This window comes from Nuphar pumila, chromosome 13 (genome assembly GCF_984573655.1).
Source record: "Nuphar pumila chromosome 13, dmNupPumi1.hap1.1, whole genome shotgun sequence".
NCBI lineage: Eukaryota > Viridiplantae > Streptophyta > Magnoliopsida > Nymphaeales > Nymphaeaceae > Nuphar > Nuphar pumila.
Genome location: NC_143261.1, coordinates 378338 through 398748, shown reverse-complemented (window position 1 = coordinate 398748; position 20411 = coordinate 378338). Strand labels below are relative to the sequence as shown.

The 20411-nt window shown below is 36.4% G+C and overlaps 1 protein-coding gene across 2 annotated transcripts in view; it reads left to right on the top strand.

Moving 5' to 3' along the window:
- Window positions 1–20411, top strand: part of LOC149817426 (guanine nucleotide exchange factor SPIKE 1-like) — a 224570-nt gene that overhangs the window by 91199 nt on the left and 112960 nt on the right. For both annotated transcript variants that reach the window (XM_089985904.1, XM_089985903.1), the window contains exons 14-15: window positions 7753–7822; window positions 7941–8102. In XM_089985904.1, coding sequence (XP_089842030.1) covers window positions 7753–7822; window positions 7941–8102 — 232 coding nt within the window. The remainder of the gene's footprint in view (window positions 1–7752; window positions 7823–7940; window positions 8103–20411) is intronic.

The window sequence follows — 20411 nt, the reverse complement described above, 5'->3', positions numbered from 1 at the left end:
TCTTTAGAGCATGTGATTGGTCATAGGTCATAGCTTTAGTCTCTGCGGACTCAGGCTGTATATCCCTATCATTAGAAACTTATAGCATGCTTCACCGTCATTTCTTTGGAGCCATAAATCTCCACATGTGGTTACTTCCCACGACATCAGAATCTTGATGCACTCAATCTCCAGGTAGCCCTTATGAAGTGGGATAGCTAATTTGTTGTGTGTGTGTGTGTGTGTGTGTGTGTGTGTGTGTGTGTGTGTGTGTGTGCATGGGCGTTTGGTTTCCTCTGTGTATGTTGGCTCTCCTTATGCATGTTCTTGCTTCTATGGGTGAAAACTGAGGTGATGCTGCAAACATTCAGAAAGGTGGTAGAACTGAGTCTGACTAAAATGCCACTAGTGTTCATCATTGGCTTTATACCCTTTTACACAGAAGTGTAACATGCACACACCCATGCACATGTATGCACACACACCCGCCTATTCATGCATCCAGGAGGGTTCATTGTTCTGTTGAATGGAAGAATGACAGACGATATAGAAGAATTGTTAATTCCTTTTTGAAACTAGCTGCTGAAGATCAAAGCTTTTGCCTTGTCAAATAAGATGCTTGTTCAAGCATGAATAAGTAACTGGAGCCTCATGTTTATAATTGCATCAAACTATGCATTGCCATTCATATGGTGCTTGGTTGTTGCACTGGGAAAAATTGTGGTTGTAAGACATTGAAGGTCTAAAATAATCTTTATGCTGATCTTTGGGTCTTTTCATCTTTTTATTATGTGAATAGTGTTAAATTATGTAATTCAATCTTGTAACTTCGTATATATATTTTACATATATAAGGTAATACATATACATATATATATAATATATGTATATGTATCTACCTATCATATATGTAAAATATATATAATTCTATCTTTAGTCTTAGGGGTAGTTTAGACATTTTTACACATATTCTTTTTCGAATATGTTTTGTAATTTCTTTTTCCCTTTTTATTTTTCTTTTTTTTCATTTAATAAATGCCTTGTACCTACCTTGGGAGGGGCCCAACACACTAGTCGTTGGACCCCTCCAACGGTCACATTTGTGACCGTTGGAGGGGCTCCAACGACTATGTGGAGCCCCTTCCAAGGTCTCCTTTAGCCCTATAAATATGGGCACTCTCTCTTGTATTTAGTAGTGGTTGTTGGGATTTATTGCCCAACCATTTTAGTGTTTATACAACTTATGAGTGCATTTGCACTTTTGTGATTTCGTATTTTGTGCTTTTGGTGCACAAGTGTTCCAAGTGTTCTTGGTGTGTGTATGCTTGCACATTTATATCGTTCCTTTGACATTAGTATCTTGTTGAAGATACTTTTACATGGTATCAGAGCCTCGTTGAAAAAGGAGGATTGCGATTCGCCCTCTCTAGCATTCCTCAAAAAGCGTGCCTTCAAGTTTTTTGAAATCGAAGAGGATCACCTCCTTCGAGCAATATTTTAGGAGTCTCTCGCATCAAGAAAGACGCGAAAAGTAATTGAGGTACGTATTATTCCTTGGCTTCTTTCCTCTCTAATGGGTGAAAAAGACTCATTTCTCTCTTGGGTTTAAGCTTAATGGTTCAAACTATCATGTTTGGGCCGGTAATATGGAAGCTCATATTAAAGGAAAGGGCCTTTGGGGTTACGTCCATGGATCCATACCGGAACCGGAACCTAAAATTACCATTGTTGAAGGAGGGGATATCAAGATCCTTGAAGGGGATGAAAGACAAAAGGCCCTTGAAGAGTATTCTAAAAAACATGATGATTGGGAAATGAAGAACTTCAAGATCTTATCTTGGATTTTCTCATCCGTTGAGACCAAGATAAATGCCAACATCATCAAATTTAAAAGGGCTTCTGAAGCTTGGGTATATCTTGAGAAAATGTACACCTCAAGAGATTTATCTCACAAGTACTTTCTTCAAAAGAGGGCTTTGACTCTCCAACAAAATGACATGACCATTCGGGAGTACTTTGCCGAATTGTCCGCTATTTGGGACGAACTCGCAATTCTTGAACCTAAGTGGAGTGGTGAGGCAATCGAATTAAGGCACAAACAACTTGAGGAAGACCGGTTCTTCAATTTTTTAAATGGCCTTAGACCCGAATTTGAACAAGTTCGGTCCTCTCTTCTCTCCGCTTTCACATCTCCCTCGCTTGAAGATGTTATCACCAAGCTAAGTGGTGAAGAAACCCGTATGGGGATTGGCAAAAATAATTCTAGCATTCTTGTTGCTTCCTCTACTCAAGAAGATGGTGAAATGGCTAATGCCGTGTCAAGACCGGGAAACAACATGAAAACCTATAGACCTCCTCATTTCAAGAATCAAGGTCAAGGAGGAAATGATCGATATGACAAAAGAGACTATAGCAAAGTGACTTGCTACTATTGTAAAGAACCCGGACATATCAAACCTTTGTGTCCTAAATGGAAGAAATTGATTGCAACGACTATGGCATCCCAAGTTGAAGAACGACCTTCTTCATCAAATGAGTCTCTTTCTCTTCAACAAATTGTAGAAGCACTCCAACCTCTTCTCAAGGGAGGCACTTCCGGAGTCGCTATGTCATCCTCTTCCCCCGGTAAGACATCTTGGCTTTTAGATTCCGGGGCATCCTTTCACATGACCCCTAGCTCTTGCTCTCTTTCAAATTTCTCTAAAAATTCTTTTCCATCTTTTGTCTCAACCGCGGACGGAACATCTCTTGAGATCAAAGGAGTAGGTAATTTTGAAAAACAAGACTTCTTTGTTCCAAAAATTCGTTTTATCCCAAACCTTAACTTAAATCTTCTTTCCGTCTCCAAACTCTCGGATCATGGTTGCGATATAAAATTCTCTTCTAATAAATGTTGGATACAGGATCGCCAGTCCGGGAGATTGATTGGGGAAGGCTCTAGAAGAGGAGACCTCTACTACGTAGATTTTCTTCAAATTCCTAAGAGTCAATTTGGAACGTCGTCCAAAACAAAGACATTCATGTATGGCATAAGAGATTGGGTCATCCCAATATTGTTAAAATCTCTTATTTACCTTTTGTTAAACATCTTTGTAAAAGTGACTTTTTGTGTAATGAATGCATTCTTGGGAAAATGAAATGTTTGCCTTTTCCTCAAAGATCCATGTTCACGACAAAACCATTTGAAATTGTCCATTCCGATGTATGGGGACCGGCTCCGGTAATGTCTAAAGGAGGTTTTTCATATTATGTGATCTTTGTAGATGACTACACTAGGTTTTGTTGGATTTATTTCCTTAAACATAAACATGAAGTTTTCTCAACCTTTAAAAGTTTTCACACAATGATTTCAAATCAATTCAATGGATGTTTAAAAATTTTTAGGTCTGACTCTGGAGGAGAATACCTTTCAAATGAATTTAAAAGTTATCTTGAAAACTTTGGTATCCTTCACCAAAAGTCTTGTCCGAAAACCCCTCAACAAAATGGGTTAGCCGAACGAAAGCACAGGCACATCATTGAAACAACCAGGACTTTACTCATTTATCAAAATATTCCAAAAAATCTCTGGGCTGAGGCAGCCCTTACTTCTGTCTATCTCATAAACAGACTCCCATCGAAGAATTTAAACAAAATTTCTCCATTTGAAAAACTGTACGATAAGGAACCTGATTATAGCAGGTTAAGGGTCTTTGGGTGTAAATGTTTTGTTCTTACTGATAAGAATGACAAACTTTCTCCTAAAGCCATTCCTTGTGCCTTTCTTGGCTATTTCGAAACCCAAAAGGGGTTTCGTTGTTATGATATCAAAAGTGATAAATTGTATGTTTCCAGAAATGTGAGTTTTTTGGAAAATGTTAGTGGGTTCGAACATAGTAACCCTCAAAATGAAAATATGGATTACTCATTTTTATTCGATTTACTGAATAAAGACGATGATACTAGTGATAATGAGTCAGATCAAAGTAACCCAAATGAATTTGAAACCGAGGAAAACTCCTCCTTGCCTTCTTCATCACATCAACATATTGACTTTCCTAGAGACCCTATCACCTATACTCATAGAGATCAAAACAACTTTAGGAGTGCTCTTGACAGATATAGTAATGCCAGTCCCAGTGGTTCACAGAATGAAATAATCCCTCGTAGAACCGAAAGAAGTAGAAGGCCTCCTTCTAGGTTCATCTCCTATGACTCTTTTTCACCAAGATATAGAGCCTGCCTTAGTGCCATTCACTCCTATATAGAACCTAGAAACTTTGAAGAAGCACGAAAGTGCCCTGAATGGATTAATGCAATGGACAGTGAACTTGAGGCTCTGAGAAGAGCCAAAACTTGGGAGTTTCAACATCTTCCTAAAGGTAAGGAAACAATAGGATGCAGATGGGTTTTTAAAGTAAAAACTAAAAGTGATGGTTCCCTTGAAAGGTATAAAGCTCGCTTGGTTGCAAAAGGATATAGTCAAGAATATGGTATTGACTATGAAAGAAACTTTTGCTCCTGTAGCCCGTATGGTCACTGTCCGATGCCTGATAACTGTTGCCTCTATCAACAAATGGAACATCTATCGAATGGATGTTAAAAATGCATTTTTAAATGGTGATTTAAGTGAAGAAGTTTACATGAATGCTCCTCCTGGAATGGAGGCTCCTAAGGGAAAGGTACTTCGTCTTCAAAAAGCTCTCTATGGACTAAAATAAGCCCCCAAGGCTTGGTATGATAGATTTAACTCTGTTATGATTGAGAATGGTTTTTCCTCTTGTTTTACTGACACTGCTCTATTTGTTAAAAAATTCAATACAGGGATTGTTATTTTACTTCTGTATGTTGATGACATGCTCATCACTGGGAGTGACTCTAACGGGGTTAAGAGTATAAAATCTATCTTAAAAGATAAATTTGAAATGTCTGACTTGGGTTTTCTAACTTATTTTTTGGGAATTGAAGTAGCATACTCTCTTAGAGGATATTTCTTATCTCAAACTAAGCTTGCATCTGAGATCATTGACAGGTCAGGTATTACGGATGAGAAGCTTTGCGAAACTCCTGCGGTAGTAGGAGCAAAGATGAAAAGTGATGATGGGGTTCCACTTTTGGATCCTACCCCCTACAGACAACTTGTAGGATCTCTGATGTATCTGAGTATTACCAGACCAGATATATCCCATGCAGTCCATACTGCATGTCAGTTTCAGCATGCACCTACATCCGTTCACATGAGTGCCAACTTACGAGTCGTAAGATACATAAAGGGTACTCTAAACAAGGAAGTTTTTCTGTCATTTTCTTCCGATTTAAAATTAATCGCTTATACTGATTCTGATTGGGGAGGTGACCCAAATAACCGTCACTCCACCACTGGTTTTTGTGTATTCTTAGGTGACTCACTGATTTCATGGAGATGCAAGAAGCAACAAAATGTGTCACTCTCCTTAACAGAAGCTGAATATCGTGCCATGGCAACTACTACCATGGTGATTGTTTGGATTCATCAACTGCTTGAAGACATGGGAGTCACAATAGAAGGGCCCACCAAGCTGTGTTGCGACAACAAGAGCGCAATTTACATTGCGAAAAACCACACATTCCATGAGCGGACCAAACACATTGAAATGGACTGTCACTACGTTCGCGAAGCATATCTCCGAGGAGTCATTGATCTTCCTTATGTTACGTCCGAATATCAGTTGGCAGACTTCTTTACCAAAGCCTTGTGTGCTCCGCGGTTCAACTTCCTTCTTGGCAAACTATCGGTCATCCTGCCCTAAGTTTGAGGGGGGGTGTTAAATTATGTAATTCAATCTTGTAACTTCGTATATATATTTTACATATATAAGGTAATACATATACATATATATATAATATATGTATATGTATCTACCTATCATATATGTAAAATATATATAATTCTATCTTTAGTCTTAGGGGTAGTTTAGACATTTTTACACATATTCTTTTTCGAATATGTTTTGTAATTTCTTTTTCCCTTTTTATTTTTCTTTTTTTTCATTTAATAAATGCCTTGTACCTACCTTGGGAGGGGCCCAACACACTAGTCGTTGGACCCCTCCAACGGTCACATTTGTGACCGTTGGAGGGGCTCCAACGACTATGTGGAGCCCCTTCCAAGGTCTCCTTTAGCCCTATAAATATGGGCACTCTCTCTTGTATTTAGTAGTGGTTGTTGGGATTTATTGCCCAACCATTTTAGTGTTTATACAACTTATGAGTGCATTTGCACTTTTGTGATTTCGTATTTTGTGCTTTTGGTGCACAAGTGTTCCAAGTGTTCTTGGTGTGTGTATGCTTGCACATTTATATCGTTCCTTTGACATTAGTATCTTGTTGAAGATACTTTTACAAATAGGTCGAACACCCCTGCATGAATAGTACCATTGAATTGCATTCATTATTTTACCCAGTGCCATAAAGTTATCTACTAAAACATGTACGCATATATTGGGCAAACATGTTATTGTAAGAATGTGGTGACTGGTCCTGCACAACCTTTTTCATACAAATATGTATTCTTTAGTTTCCCTTGCTCAAGATGTCATTCAGCTGAGTAATATTGTCTGTGTTCTGTATTTGTTGTTTATATAATTTCTGGTTGTGGTCATGATTATATAATGAAATCTTAAATAAAAATACTCACAATGCTACTAAGAGCATATAGGAAAGTGCTCAAGCACATGGCCACAAAGGCAATACACTAGCCACCACCAATGGGCAAATACAAGGCCACTAGGACACACTCACAATAGCTCACAGTGGCACACAAAAGAGCACAAACAATATAAAAATTAATATTTTATTTACTGTAAAATGCTTAAATATATGGGAGAGATCCCATATATATAGAGAATAGAGGGAGCAAGAGGGCTAGAAAAGATTCAAAAATAAAAAATAAAAATACAAAAATGCCCTAGTGGGCATGATCTATTACAAATACAAATACAAAGAAAATACATAGGAACCCTAAGAAATATATATATGAGAACTGAACATATTAGGCCCCATTTCTCGTTCTGCCCCGTTCTGCCCATAGGTTTTAAGTGTTTTATGATTGATCTGAACCGTTAGATGTGTTTAGCATGCTTGATTTAGTGGGAATCGACTCTTGGATCATCTTTTTTCGACGAAAAAACATATTTTTCTGAGCCGGGAAAAACTGGTACGTATATATATATATATATATATATATATATATAACTAGGGGTGTCAACGGGTCGGGTTTGGTTCGGATCCAGGTGGAACTAGACCCAGACCTGATTTGAGATGCTAGTACCAGGTTGGGATCCGGGTCCAATCAGATCCACCTAAGAGAAATCATACCTGGATCTTATAAGGACTACATGAACCAGACCTGGACCAGTAAATTTGTACTTTTTGTCCTTTTTACATTGAAATATTGCGGATCTTAGTCGGAACTTGGGTCGGGCCCAGATCTGGTATGAAAAGTACACAAGCCATACCCGGATCCATATATTAATCGGACCCTTCGGGTCTGACCAGGATTCTATTCAAACCTTCTTATTTATCACCAAACTCTGACCCTATAGGGTTGGGTAGGGGTCGGATCCGGGTCAAACCGGACCCATTGACACCCCTAATATCAACACACACGCATATATATATATATATAAGTTAACAGTTTATGTTGTGATTGAAGTTCTTTTATGTCTTGGTATATGACAGTAATAATGAAGCTGTTCACTTTCAAGACCCTATTGTTTTACATGGCCATTTTGGTTTCTTTTGGTGATATTTCAGGCTTCGGACTGACATAGCATTGCCAATCATGAGAGAGTTGGTACCACACTATCTCCAGGACAGCATGAAGGTAAATACTGGTTGTTATTACAAGCTATTAAATTTGTATCTTCACTTATTTTCTTCTGTTCGATCTAATCTTGCTGGTATTTGAATTTCAATTGATTTGAATTCTCTCTTTTCTGTAGGAACGGCTGGATTACCTGGAAGATGGAAAACTTGTTTTTAAGTTGCGGTTAAGATTGTGCTCTTCTTTGTACCCAATCAACGAGCGTATCAGAGATTTCTTTCTTGAATTTGATAGGCATATTCTTCGTACTAGCCCTCCTTGGGGTTCTGAACTGCTTGAGGTATTCATTTGGTTTTTTTTCTCTTTATTTTTTCCTTAATTTATGTTTTATTTTTCTTGATATACTATGTATATTTACATCTTGTTAGGATTGAACGTGATACTTTTCACTTCCCTTCATTTGGTTTTTCCTGACTCTTTTGTAATGAGATATGCGAAAATACAAAAAGCTCAATAAGGAACCAAATAACACAAGCACTTAATGTGCAAAATACACAAACCCACTATGGGGTGAATGCCAAAAGGAAAAAATGAATATTATTAAAGAGAGAATGAGAGAGAACTCATGCACAAATTGAAGGGGGAGACTGTTAGAACATCAGTTTCCACCTGAGCTGATCCGCAAAAGAGGGAAAAGTGAGAAGATAAAGATAGAAGAAAGAGGAGATGCTGAGTCGTTTTTGCTGCACACAGGTTCACGATTTTTCATGTTATTATCGTGGCCTTGTTTAATGTATTTAAGCATTAGGTATTAGGTTACAACTTATGGACATGATTGTCCTATAACAAGTTACAATATTACATCCGTGCCCCAGTAAACACGTCAATGCGCAATCCCAGTTTTGATCTAGGTCAATGCGCAATCCCAGTTTGGATCTGGGCCAGACCCAAACTGGGTCCAGCACTACATGACACTTAATAGAGACCCCTTTATATACAAGAGGGAACACGCCAAAAGAGGGGGCCTATTGAGGCTCCCACAATAGACGTTGGGGAGCCCCAACAGTCATAAATATGATTGTTGGAGACCCTAACGTCCTATTGTGTGGGGCCCTAATGGTCCCTTACATGAGTTAAAAAATAAGAAACAAAAATAAGAAAAAGAAAAACCTAAAAGATAAAAAGTACATAGTGAAATGACCAAATTACCCCTATCGGTTATTTTGGTATAAATGCACAGAAAATATATATATGTATGTATTACCACCCCTCCTCAAACTTTATGGGGAGAAAATCGAAAGTTTGCTAAGAAGAAACAAAAAATGAGGAGTTGGAAGTGCTTTGGTGAAGAAGTCAACCAACTGATATTCTGATGTAACATGAGGCAATGTAATAGTCCCTCTGAGGTATTCATCTCGAACATAATGACCATCCATTTCAATATGCTTGGTGCGCTCATGGAAGGTATGATTGCTTGCAATGTAGATCACACTTTTGTTGTCACTACACATCTTGGAAGGAGTGGAGATAATGATCCCCATATCACAAAGAAGACTTCTAAGCCATACAATCTCCATGGTTGTAGTTACCATGGCACAATATTCAACTTCCTTTGATCATAAGGATACTTTTTGCTGCATTTTGCACCTCCAAGAAATAAGCGAATCCCCTAAGAAAATACAAAAATCAGTAGTTGAGATTCGATCATTGGAATTACCTCTCCAATCTGCATCAGTATAAGCAGTCAAATCAAAAGACGAAGAGAATATGAAAAATCCTTTTAAGATAGTGTTCTTGATATATTGCACAATTTTCATGACAGTTGCTATATGAACGGTCGTAGGGGCATGCTGAAACTGACTTATATCATGAACAATATGTGCAATATCCAGTCGGGTAATAGACAAATAAGTAAGCGATCCAATTAATTGTCGATAAGAGTGAGATCATCAAGTAAAACACCATCTTCAAGTCTTAATTTTGCAATTATAACCCCAGGAGTGTCTACTTTCTTATCATTCAAAATCCCCGACTTAGCATAGATGTCTGCAGCCAGCTTCATCTGAGACAGAATGTATCCTTTTTGTGAATAAGCCACCTCAATACCTAAAAAATATCTCAGAAAACCCAAGTCAGATATATCAAAAGTTTTCTTTAGCATAGTTTTAATGTCATTTGCTCCCTCTTTGTCACTTCCTGTGATGATCATATCATCAACATAAAGTAGAAGAATTATAATAGAATCACCTGTTATTTTAATAAAGAGAGTCGTGTTAGTATAACATGAGACAAAACCCAAATTAATTAATACATTACTAAATTTGTCATACCAAGCCTTGGGGTCTTATTTAAGACCATATAATGCTTTCTTTAGTTTCAAAACTTTTTCATTTAAATTCATGCCAGGAGGAGGATCCATATAAACCTCTTCACTAAGATCTTCATTTAATTTTGTTTTTTAACATTAAGTTGATAAATATGCTATTTTTTAATATTAAAAATTGTAATAAGAGCCCGAACACTTGTCATTCGAGCTACCGGAGCAAACATCTCATCATAATCTACCCCATACTCTTGTGCATATCCTTTGGCTACCAATCTAGCCTTATATCTTTCTAACGAGCCATCACTTTTTGTTTTTACCTTAAAAACCCATCTACATCCTATGAGTTTTTTTCCTTGAGGAGGATTAACAATTTTTCAAGTTTGAGCTTTCTTAAGTGCATTAAGTTCATGTTCCATAGCTTTATTTCAATGTGCATATTGTTTAGCATCATTATAATGAGATGGTTCATAAAAAGAGTGGATAGCTAATAAACAAACTCTAAAATGTGGTGAAAAAGACTCATAAGACACAAATCTATTTGGTGCTTTAGAGATACAACTTGACCTTTGAGATGATTATTCTAAAGACATATTTTGAGAAAATTTGTCAAAAGCACATGGATGAGGATTTTCACTTCTTCTAGTATAAGCTTGAGTATTATTTGCTATATGTTCGTCTACACTTTCATGAGTCATTTCTTTTATTGTTAAAAGCTTTTTTATTTTGATTTTCAACATGATTCGATTCATCTTTTCGGGGTAGTAAATCAAATAAGAAAGAATAATAATTGTTTTCTTTTGGTTCATCATTTGTAAAACCGTTTTCTTCTTCAAGAAAAGTAACATCTTTTGAGATATAAAGTTTATTATTTGATAAGTCAAAACATCGATATCCTTTTTGTTTTTCACCGTATCCTAAGAAAACACATTTAATAGCCTTTGAAGAAAGCTTATCATTTTTGTGTGTAAGAACATAACATTTATAACCAAAATTTTTAGCCTTTTGAAATCCAGAGACATGTTATAAAGTTTTTCAAAAAGAGAAACATTTTTTAAAGATGACAAAGGAGTTCTATTGATTAGATATGTTGAAGTTAAAGTGGCTTCAACTCAAAATGATTTTGGAATATTTTTAGAAATTAAAAGAGTTCTGGTTGTTTCTATTATAAGCCTATGTTTTCTTAACAAATTCTATTTTGTTGTAAATAAGTTTGAAATTCATTTGACATATTTTCTCTCCTCCCGAATCCGATCTTAGATTAGATAAGTTACTTAGAAATTGATTCTTAACTATTGCATGAAATTCTTTAAAGACAGAAAACACATCGGATTTTCGGTTTAGAAAGAAGATCCATGTGTATCTAGTGAAATCGTTTACAAAAAAATACATAATATGAAAAACCTCCCTTAGACATGATGGGAGAGGGATCCCAAACATCGGAATGAACTAATTCAAACGGCCGTGTAGAGACAAAACTTCGTTGAGGAAATGGAATGACTTTTAATTTACCAAAGATGCAATTTTTGCAAGTCATAACTTTTTCATTACAAGAATTTTCCAAGAAGGAAAAAAGAGATCTTTGAAAAATTCGGATGGCAAAGTCTCTTGTGGCAAACTTTTATACTTTTGACATTTACAAAATTATAAAATGGCTTGGATGGTAGACTAAAAAAATCTATAAAATATAGATCGCCCCTCCTATGGCCTTGCCCAATCAACTTCCCTGACGGTGCAATCTTTAGGTGAGAAAGAGACTTTGCAACCATGATCGGTAATTTGAAAGACTGAAAATAAGTTTAAATTGATTTTTGGAACCACCCTTATTTTTGGAATCACCCTTATTTTTGGAACAAAAAATTCTTGAGAATGTTTTAAATCGTGTTTTAATGTTTTCAATTTTTAAAGAAGTTCCATCAGCCGTTGAAACATAAGATATTGTGGGGGTGAAGTAGACATTAGAAAGGATGTTTTTATGTGGTGTCATATGAAAAGAAGCACCGGAGTCTAAAATCAACATACCTGGAGGAGACGAGGAGGTTGTGATGGCGGCACCCGAATTAGAGGAATACTTAATAAGATGTTAAAGTGCCTCCGAGATTTGATTTAGAGTATGTTTAATGTCTCCTCCATTGTTGTTCACTTCTTTTTTTATTTTGGACATTTTCACCAACCACGGTCTCCTTTCCTTAAAGCTTAGGGAAAACCAGTTTAATATGTCCCAGTTCATTACAATAGTGACAAATAACACACTTTCTAAAACTATTACTTTTTGGCAAAGTGGGGAGGCCTATAGGGCTTAACATTGGATCCTGGCCTAGTAACGACCAAGATCTCATCACTTTTCTGAGTCATAACAAGACGAGTTTCCTCTTGACATACTTCGGCAAGGGCATCTTCAATAGGTAAAGCCTTGCTTCTATGAATAAGGGATGCCCTTATTCAAATTTTGGTCTAAGACCGTGAATAAATTGAAAGAAATGTTATTTTTAAATTTGTTCTCTTCTCATTTCAATATCTTTCGGAGCCACCCACTTGGGCTCAAGAACAACAAGTTCATCCCAAAGGGGAGACAAGGCACTAAAATAATGTCAGACACTCATGTTCCCTTGTTTAGTGGATCTAATCTTTTCTTGACAAAAAAATTGTCTAGTTAGTTCCTTGGGTATACATATCCTTAAGAAAGAACCAAATTTCATTGGCTCTTCTAAACTTAGCAATGTTGGCACAAATTTTTATGTCAACATTGTTCACGAACCATGCCAAAATTTTGGCGTGGTTACTTTTCCAATTTTCTACCTTTGTTTGATGCTTATTAATTGCTTTAATGCGATCATCACCATCAAAAGCCTTTTCAACACCACTTTCGATCTTAGTGAGCTTCAATGTTGGTTCAAGAGTGATCCCCATCATGAAGCCCCATAGTTTCTTTCCACGAAGATGGTTTTCCGTAGCCGATGCCCATATCAAATAATTTGAACCGTTGAGCCTGAATGATAGCTCTACTCTTGAGTCGTGCTCCATGATGAGGAAGAAAGGTAGAGATGAAAAAGAACTTACATGGATCTTAAAAAGACTTCCAAGATTGCAAAGAACCCAATTGGCTTTGATACCATGTAATGAGATATGCTAATATACAAAAAACTCAATAATGAACCGAATAACACAAGCACTTAATTTGCAAAATAAACAAACCCACTGTGGGGTGAATGCCAAAAGGCAAAACTGAATATTAAGGAGAGAATGTGAGAGAACTCATGCACAAATTGAGGGGGGAGACCCCTTTATATACAAGAGGGAACACGCTAAAAGAGGGCGGCCATTGGGGCTCTTACAATAGATGTTGGGGAGCCCCAATGTCCCATTGTGTGCCCCCCCCCCCCCAATGGTCCCTTAGATGAGTTAAATAATAAAAATAAAAACAAAAAACAAAAAACAAAAAACAAAAATAAGAAAATGAAAAACCTAAAAGATAAAAAAGTACATAGTGAAATGATCAAAATACCCCTATCGGGTATTTTGGTATAAATACACAGAATAATACATATACATATACATATACATATACATATATATACATATACATATACATATATATACATATACATATATATATATATATTTTAACATCTTTCTTATCTTTGTTCTCGCTTAATTTAAATTTTATGTTTCTTAATACGCTTTGTATGTTTGTACCTCGTTAGGATTGAGCATGATACTTTGCGCCTGCCTAGAGATAATTTCACAAGCCATGTATCTTATATTTCTAGACAAATCACCTACCTGTCTTAGATAATTGATGTATAATTTTGCCTATTTGAGAGGGATTAACTGAAATTTTCTGTGCTTCCGATTTCTAACTTTTGGTAGAGAATTGGGTTGGTTTTCCTTGAGATGTATCACACGGAAAGCAATTAATTTACAAGGTCCATTGATCATTACCCAATGGTAACTCAAAACAGAGTGCATGCAATAGAAATAATGCTCGTGGGGAAGTGCAGACCTTAGTGCAATTTTCTGGAATGATCCCCATCCCATTTATGTGGAAGAGAGCAAAATGCTTATATTTTATTATTTCAGTAAACTTTTACATACTTTGGTGACATGGCTGATTTCAACTTCAAAAGTTGTAACTTTTACTTTTCCAAATAGGCATTTAGAATGAATCCTCTCTCTCTCTCTCTCTCTCACACACACACACACACATGTAACCGAGGTTGCATCGTATCGTTACTCATATCGGTCGGGCTAAAAATAAGATATGTATCGTATCGTAAAAATTCACAAATTTTTATTAAAATTTTAATAAATTTTTTCAAAAATTCCAAGAAAATCATGAAAAATCAGAAAAAAATTAGCAAAATTTCTAAGAAAATCATACCTGATGAAACAATGATGTATTGCACAAAACACAACCATAAAATCACATATGAAGCATTGATGTCTCTATGAGCTTCATAAGGCATCATCAAACATTAACTATCTCGCAAGAACAATGCAAAATATTAAATAGCTTGCAATTAAGGGCATGCCACAAGACTCATATTTTCTTATTACATAACCAAAAACAAAATAACCAAGTTTATAAACACTTAAGTATTAAATAACCAATTTTTTTTAAAATATAACCTCAATCATCATCATCATTATTATCTTCTTCATCTTCTCCTCCGACATCCACACCGTCTCCAATATACGTGGACTCTTCATCATCTAACTCATGTGCTTCTTCCGCGTTGATTCACTGAATGTCCTCTTCATTCAAAATGTCTGCTTCTTCAGCCCATGCATTCAATGCATCAAAAATTTTCAAAACTGATGGGATCAAATTACTCTTTTTCTTGTGTCTCTTTGATGATAACTTTTCTATTTGCCTAAAAAGATCACATGAAAAAATTAAAATTAGTTGTGTTTTGTATAATATAAAAAAAACTTTAAATAAATACATAAAAATAACAAATAAACTTTATAATTTTATATACCGCTGCCTCAGCCATAAGTTGTAGCGAACATAGACATGGTCATTGAGCCTTTTGTGCTCTAATCTATTTCTTCTTTTTGTATGGTATTGCTTAAAGGCATTCTAAAAATTAAAATTTAAATAGACAAATAAATCACCTGAACGCATCGTGGCACAATTTCACACTATTGTATGTTTCCTCGTATCATACAATGCATTATCATAATTTTTATTTCTTTGTGAATTTGATTTTGAATGCCATATTCAGGGATCAACCTTTTGATGCAATCCAAAAGTCCCTTGTTGACTTCCCTGTCCATTTTAAACGTATGAGAGTATCTAAATACAAGATTTAAATAATGTAATCACCCCAACTTATCCTCGTAAAAAGTGATTTTTTTTAAACAATTGCGAAAAAAACCCAAGGATCTGGGGTCTCACAAATTTAATATATACCAAACCACAACAGATAGTGCGTTGAATTAATGAAAAAATAATCAACTTTATTAATCAATAAATAATATGAATGTCATGTAAGCTGCTATGGAAAATCGTCTATGTCAAGGAGCCACTTTGTCAAGAACCTAGAACATGTTTCACAAAGCTCACAGTCTTCAGCTAGCAAGTCACTACTTCACTGAGCTCCCGGTCTTGTAAAACAATTTTTTTTTAAAAACGGGTAAAAACCAAAGTCCTTTGTACAAATTCTTCTAAAAATTCAAACAGTTATGAAATAACTTAAACCAAATTCATGCATAATTTCAGAGGAATATCATAATAACAATTTTCATGATCAACTTAACATTCAAGCATTTAAACAACTATCATGCAACAACAAATATCATGCGAAACAGAATAAGCTTGAATGCATTAACAAATGTAGAACAATAAAGATGCATGATTCAATACACATGCGTAAATAACTTATTATTATTTATCAAAGTTGCTTTTGCATGCATGTCCTTATTAAACAACAACAACAAAACAACAACAACTACGCCTTCATCCCAAAACAATTGGGGTCAGCGATATGAACCAAAAAAGAAATTCATTTTGGGTCTTCCACATGAATCCTTTTCCTCCAATCATTTCTATCCAACGCCATGTCCTCGGTGAGGTTCAAAGCATTCATATCCTTTCCTATCATCTCCATCCAAGTCTTCCTAGGCCTACCCCGACCTCTTTTAACTAATATATTTTCCCATTTCTCCAACCTTCTAACTGGAGCATCATTAGGCCTTCACCGAATATGTCCAAACCACCGTAAACGATTCTCTCGCATCTTATTTTCAATGGGTGCAACACCTACCTTCTTACGTATCTCTTCGTTCCGAATCTTATCTTTTATTGTATTTCCACACATCCATCTAAGCATCCGCATCTCAGCTACACTCATTTTTTGAATATGATGTCTCTTGGCAGCCCAACATTCCGTACCATATAGTAAAGCGGGTCTAATAGTCGTCCTATAAAACTTTCCCTTCAACCGCAATGGCATTCTACGATCGCACAGCACTCCAGTAGCACTTTTCCATTTCATCCACCCAACCTTTATCCTATGATTTACATCTCCATCAATTTCTCCATACTTTTGAATGATGGATCCCAAATATTTGAAATAATCATTCACCGGTATATCTTGCTCACCAAGCTTCACTACACTCCCATCCCTACTTCGTTGCTTACTAAACCGACATTCCATATATTCAGTCTTACTCTTACTCAACTTAAAACCTCTAGCTTCCAATGTCTGTCTCCATAATTCTAACTTAGCATTAACCCCAGCTCTAGACTCATCAATCAAAACAATATCATCAGCAGACAACATACACCACGGTACATTTTCTTGAATTGATCTCGTAAGCTCATCCATCACTATCGCAAATAGGAAAGGGCTTAAAGCAGATCCTTGATGTAACCCAACCGTTATCGGAAAATTGGTTGTCACCCCTCCACAAGTGCGGACATTGGTTACTACTCCTTCATACATATCTTTAATTATACTAATGTACTTTAGAGAAACACCTTTCTTCATCATTGTCCACCAGAGAACGTCCCTAGGTACTCTATCGTATGCCTTCTCTAAATCAATAAAAACCATATGCAAATCTTTGTTCCTCTCTCTATATCTTTCAATAAGTTGTCTAAGAAGATGTATAGCTTCCATAGTTGATCTTCCAGGCATAAAACCAAATTGATTCTCCGATATCATGACAACCTTCCTCAACCTAGACTCAATCACCCTCTCCCAAAGTTTCATAGTATGACTCATGAGTTTTATACCACGATAGTTTGTGCAATCTTGTATATCACCCTTATTCTTATATAAAGGCACCAAAGTACTCTTCCTCCACTCATTAGGCATCTTATTTGTTCGCCAAATCAAGTTAAAAAGATTTGTCAACCATTCTAAACCTTTCTCTCCCAAGCATTTCCAAGCCTCGATAGGTATACCATCTGGGCCAACTGCCCTTCTTGATTTCATTTTCTTCAAAGCCTCTGCAATTTCTTTCTTTTGAATCTTGCGCATGAAGTCACGATTTATCTCATGAAAAGGAATGGAGAAGTCTCAAAGATCTTGAGCATGACTATCATTAAATAGCTTATCAAAATAATCTTTCCATCTCTCCTTAATCTCCTCATCTTTGACTAAAACCCTTTGCGTTTCATCTTTGATACATCTAACCATACCCAAATCCTTCGATTTCCTATCTCTCATCTTTGCAAGCCTATAAATATCCTTCTCGCCTTCTTTGGTATCCAACTTGTCATAAACCTCCTTATACACCTTAGCCCTCGCGTTTCGAACAACTTTTTTAGCTTCCTTCTTTGCTATCATATACTTCTCCAAATTCTCATTATCACGACTCTTACTTAGATTTCTATAACACTCTCTTTTAACCTTAATAGCTAATTTGACATCCTCGTTCCACCATGATGTATCCTTACCTAGTGGTGCACCGCCTTTAGACTCACCCAATACCTCCTTAGCTACTTTTCTCATACCACCCGCTATCTTATTCCACATTGATTCTGAATCCTCCTCGAGACACCAATCAACTTCCTTAACTACCTGCTCTACAAACATTCCTTGTTTAGCTCCTTTCAGTGCCCACCACTTAATTCTAGGATCTATCCTATGTCTATCCCTTTTGCGGCATTGTCTAATTCTAAGATCTAAAATTAAGACTCTATGTTGTGTAGCTACACTTTCTCCTGGTATAACCTTACAATCGATGCAACAACCCCTATCTCTCTTTCTAAGTAGGAAAAAATCTATCTGACTCGTATTAACCCCACTTTTAAATGTTACTAGGTGAGACTCCCTCTTCCTAAACCAAGTGTTTGCTAAGATCATATCATAGGACAAACAAAAATCTAAAATCCTTTCTCCACTTTCATTTCTTTCTCCTATACCATAGCCTCCATGGATATTCTCAAATCCATCCCTACTAATGCCTACATGTCCATTAAGGTCACCGCCGATGAAAAGCTTTTCTCCATAGGATGTCTCTTGTACTACTCCATCTAAATCTTCCCAAAATTGATGCTTAATGGAATCATCTAAACCTACTTGAGGTGCATAAACACTAATAATATTAATAATATCCGTACCTAATACTAATTTAATAAGTAAAATTCTATCACCCTTCCTACGGACCTCAACTACATTATCTATAAACTGACGACTCATAACAATCCCTACTCCATTCCTATTCCTATTTATTCCTGTATACCAAATCTTATATCCCCAAGGTTCTATCACTTTAGCTTTCTCACCTACCCATTTGGTCTCTTGAAGACATAAAATATCAATCTTTCTCCTACACATAACATCTACTAACTCTACCAACTTACCAGTTAAAGACCCTATGTTCCAAGTGGCTAACCTAATTTTATGGTCTTGGACTAACTTTTTTACCCCCACCCGTCCAACAAAGTGAGGGAACCCTTGCCTATTTGACACCACACCCGGGCGCCGGTGTGACGCGTCGCTTCTGGGCGACGACCTAGCAACCCTTGCACATTTATCACTGCCTCCGGGCCTAGAGAGTACAGCGCGTCGCTTAGTAGGGAACGCCCCAACGAAATTCTCATATTGGTTCATTTTCATAGGATATGACAAAGTTTTTATGCTGGCTGTCACAGGCCTACCGCAACCCTCCTCCTTTGTCCTTATTAAATGCATACAATTTTAGTTTTCACTTTTTCTTAAACCCGCAGATACTCAAAATGGGTACAACATCTCCGAAGTCCAAGTAAGATTCCCAGTTGTAGCTTAACACACAATTTGTATTTTATTACTGGGTTTCACACTCATTTTTCAACTGATATCAGGAATCAACACCATCCATCAGAACTATATAATTCAACATCTAATGCCGGGACATCAGGGAAATCAACATTCACTGACACTACTGTCTTGGTATACCAATAACTACAGCTGAGTCAACAACAACATCCCAGACAAAGTGGCTAAATCTCCCTAAAACCGTGGCTGGGAGGTAAACTTTCATATCGGGTTTAGGGGCACAATCGTACATGGAGTTTTAGTATCTTCACGGTTTTTCCAAAATCGCCATCCGAGATTCCTACACCATGAAAGGGACATTAAGGAAAAGATTAATTACAATGTTTGGTTTCTTTTACCTTTTTAAACAAATTCAGGTTCATCACAAAAGAACCGTTTTGCAAATCAACATGCAAAATCAATTTCGAGCCCTTGCTCGCATAATATAACAGTGCAATTAATTTTGTTAAATCAGAAATTTTCATAAATAAATTTTGCAATGCATAAATTTAAATCAACAACATTGGTGCAACACATGCTCTTCGCCCACATGGCTTGCGGTGGTTCACATCTGACCACAAAAACATCTCAAAGGGATTTATACCTCTTTTTACAAAATCTTAATGAACATGCAACACACTTGTTTCAAAACATGTTTACAATGCACATTCAATCACACAAGATGAATGCACGTAAAGCCAAATGCATACACATGCGAACAGATGATTGCAACACATTTCATCATGATCAATTCTATGCATAAACACCTACACATGCATATGATCATATTTATGCAAACATCAAATAAATTTCAGATTCATGCGTATGATATGCATAACTATGATATGCATAACTGCAAGTTGATCCAAACAAACTCATGTTTATGTATCATTTCAGAAAGAATGCTTACATCAATAATAAACGTGTACATGATCAATTCATGTATTAAATCAACTATGCATAAATTTCTCATTGCGCCATCAATCAGGGCTGATCCATGTACATGGTCAAATTCATGTACATGGGTCGGCCAATGCTGAAATTACATATTTTCAGCATGCTGGCTGATCCATGT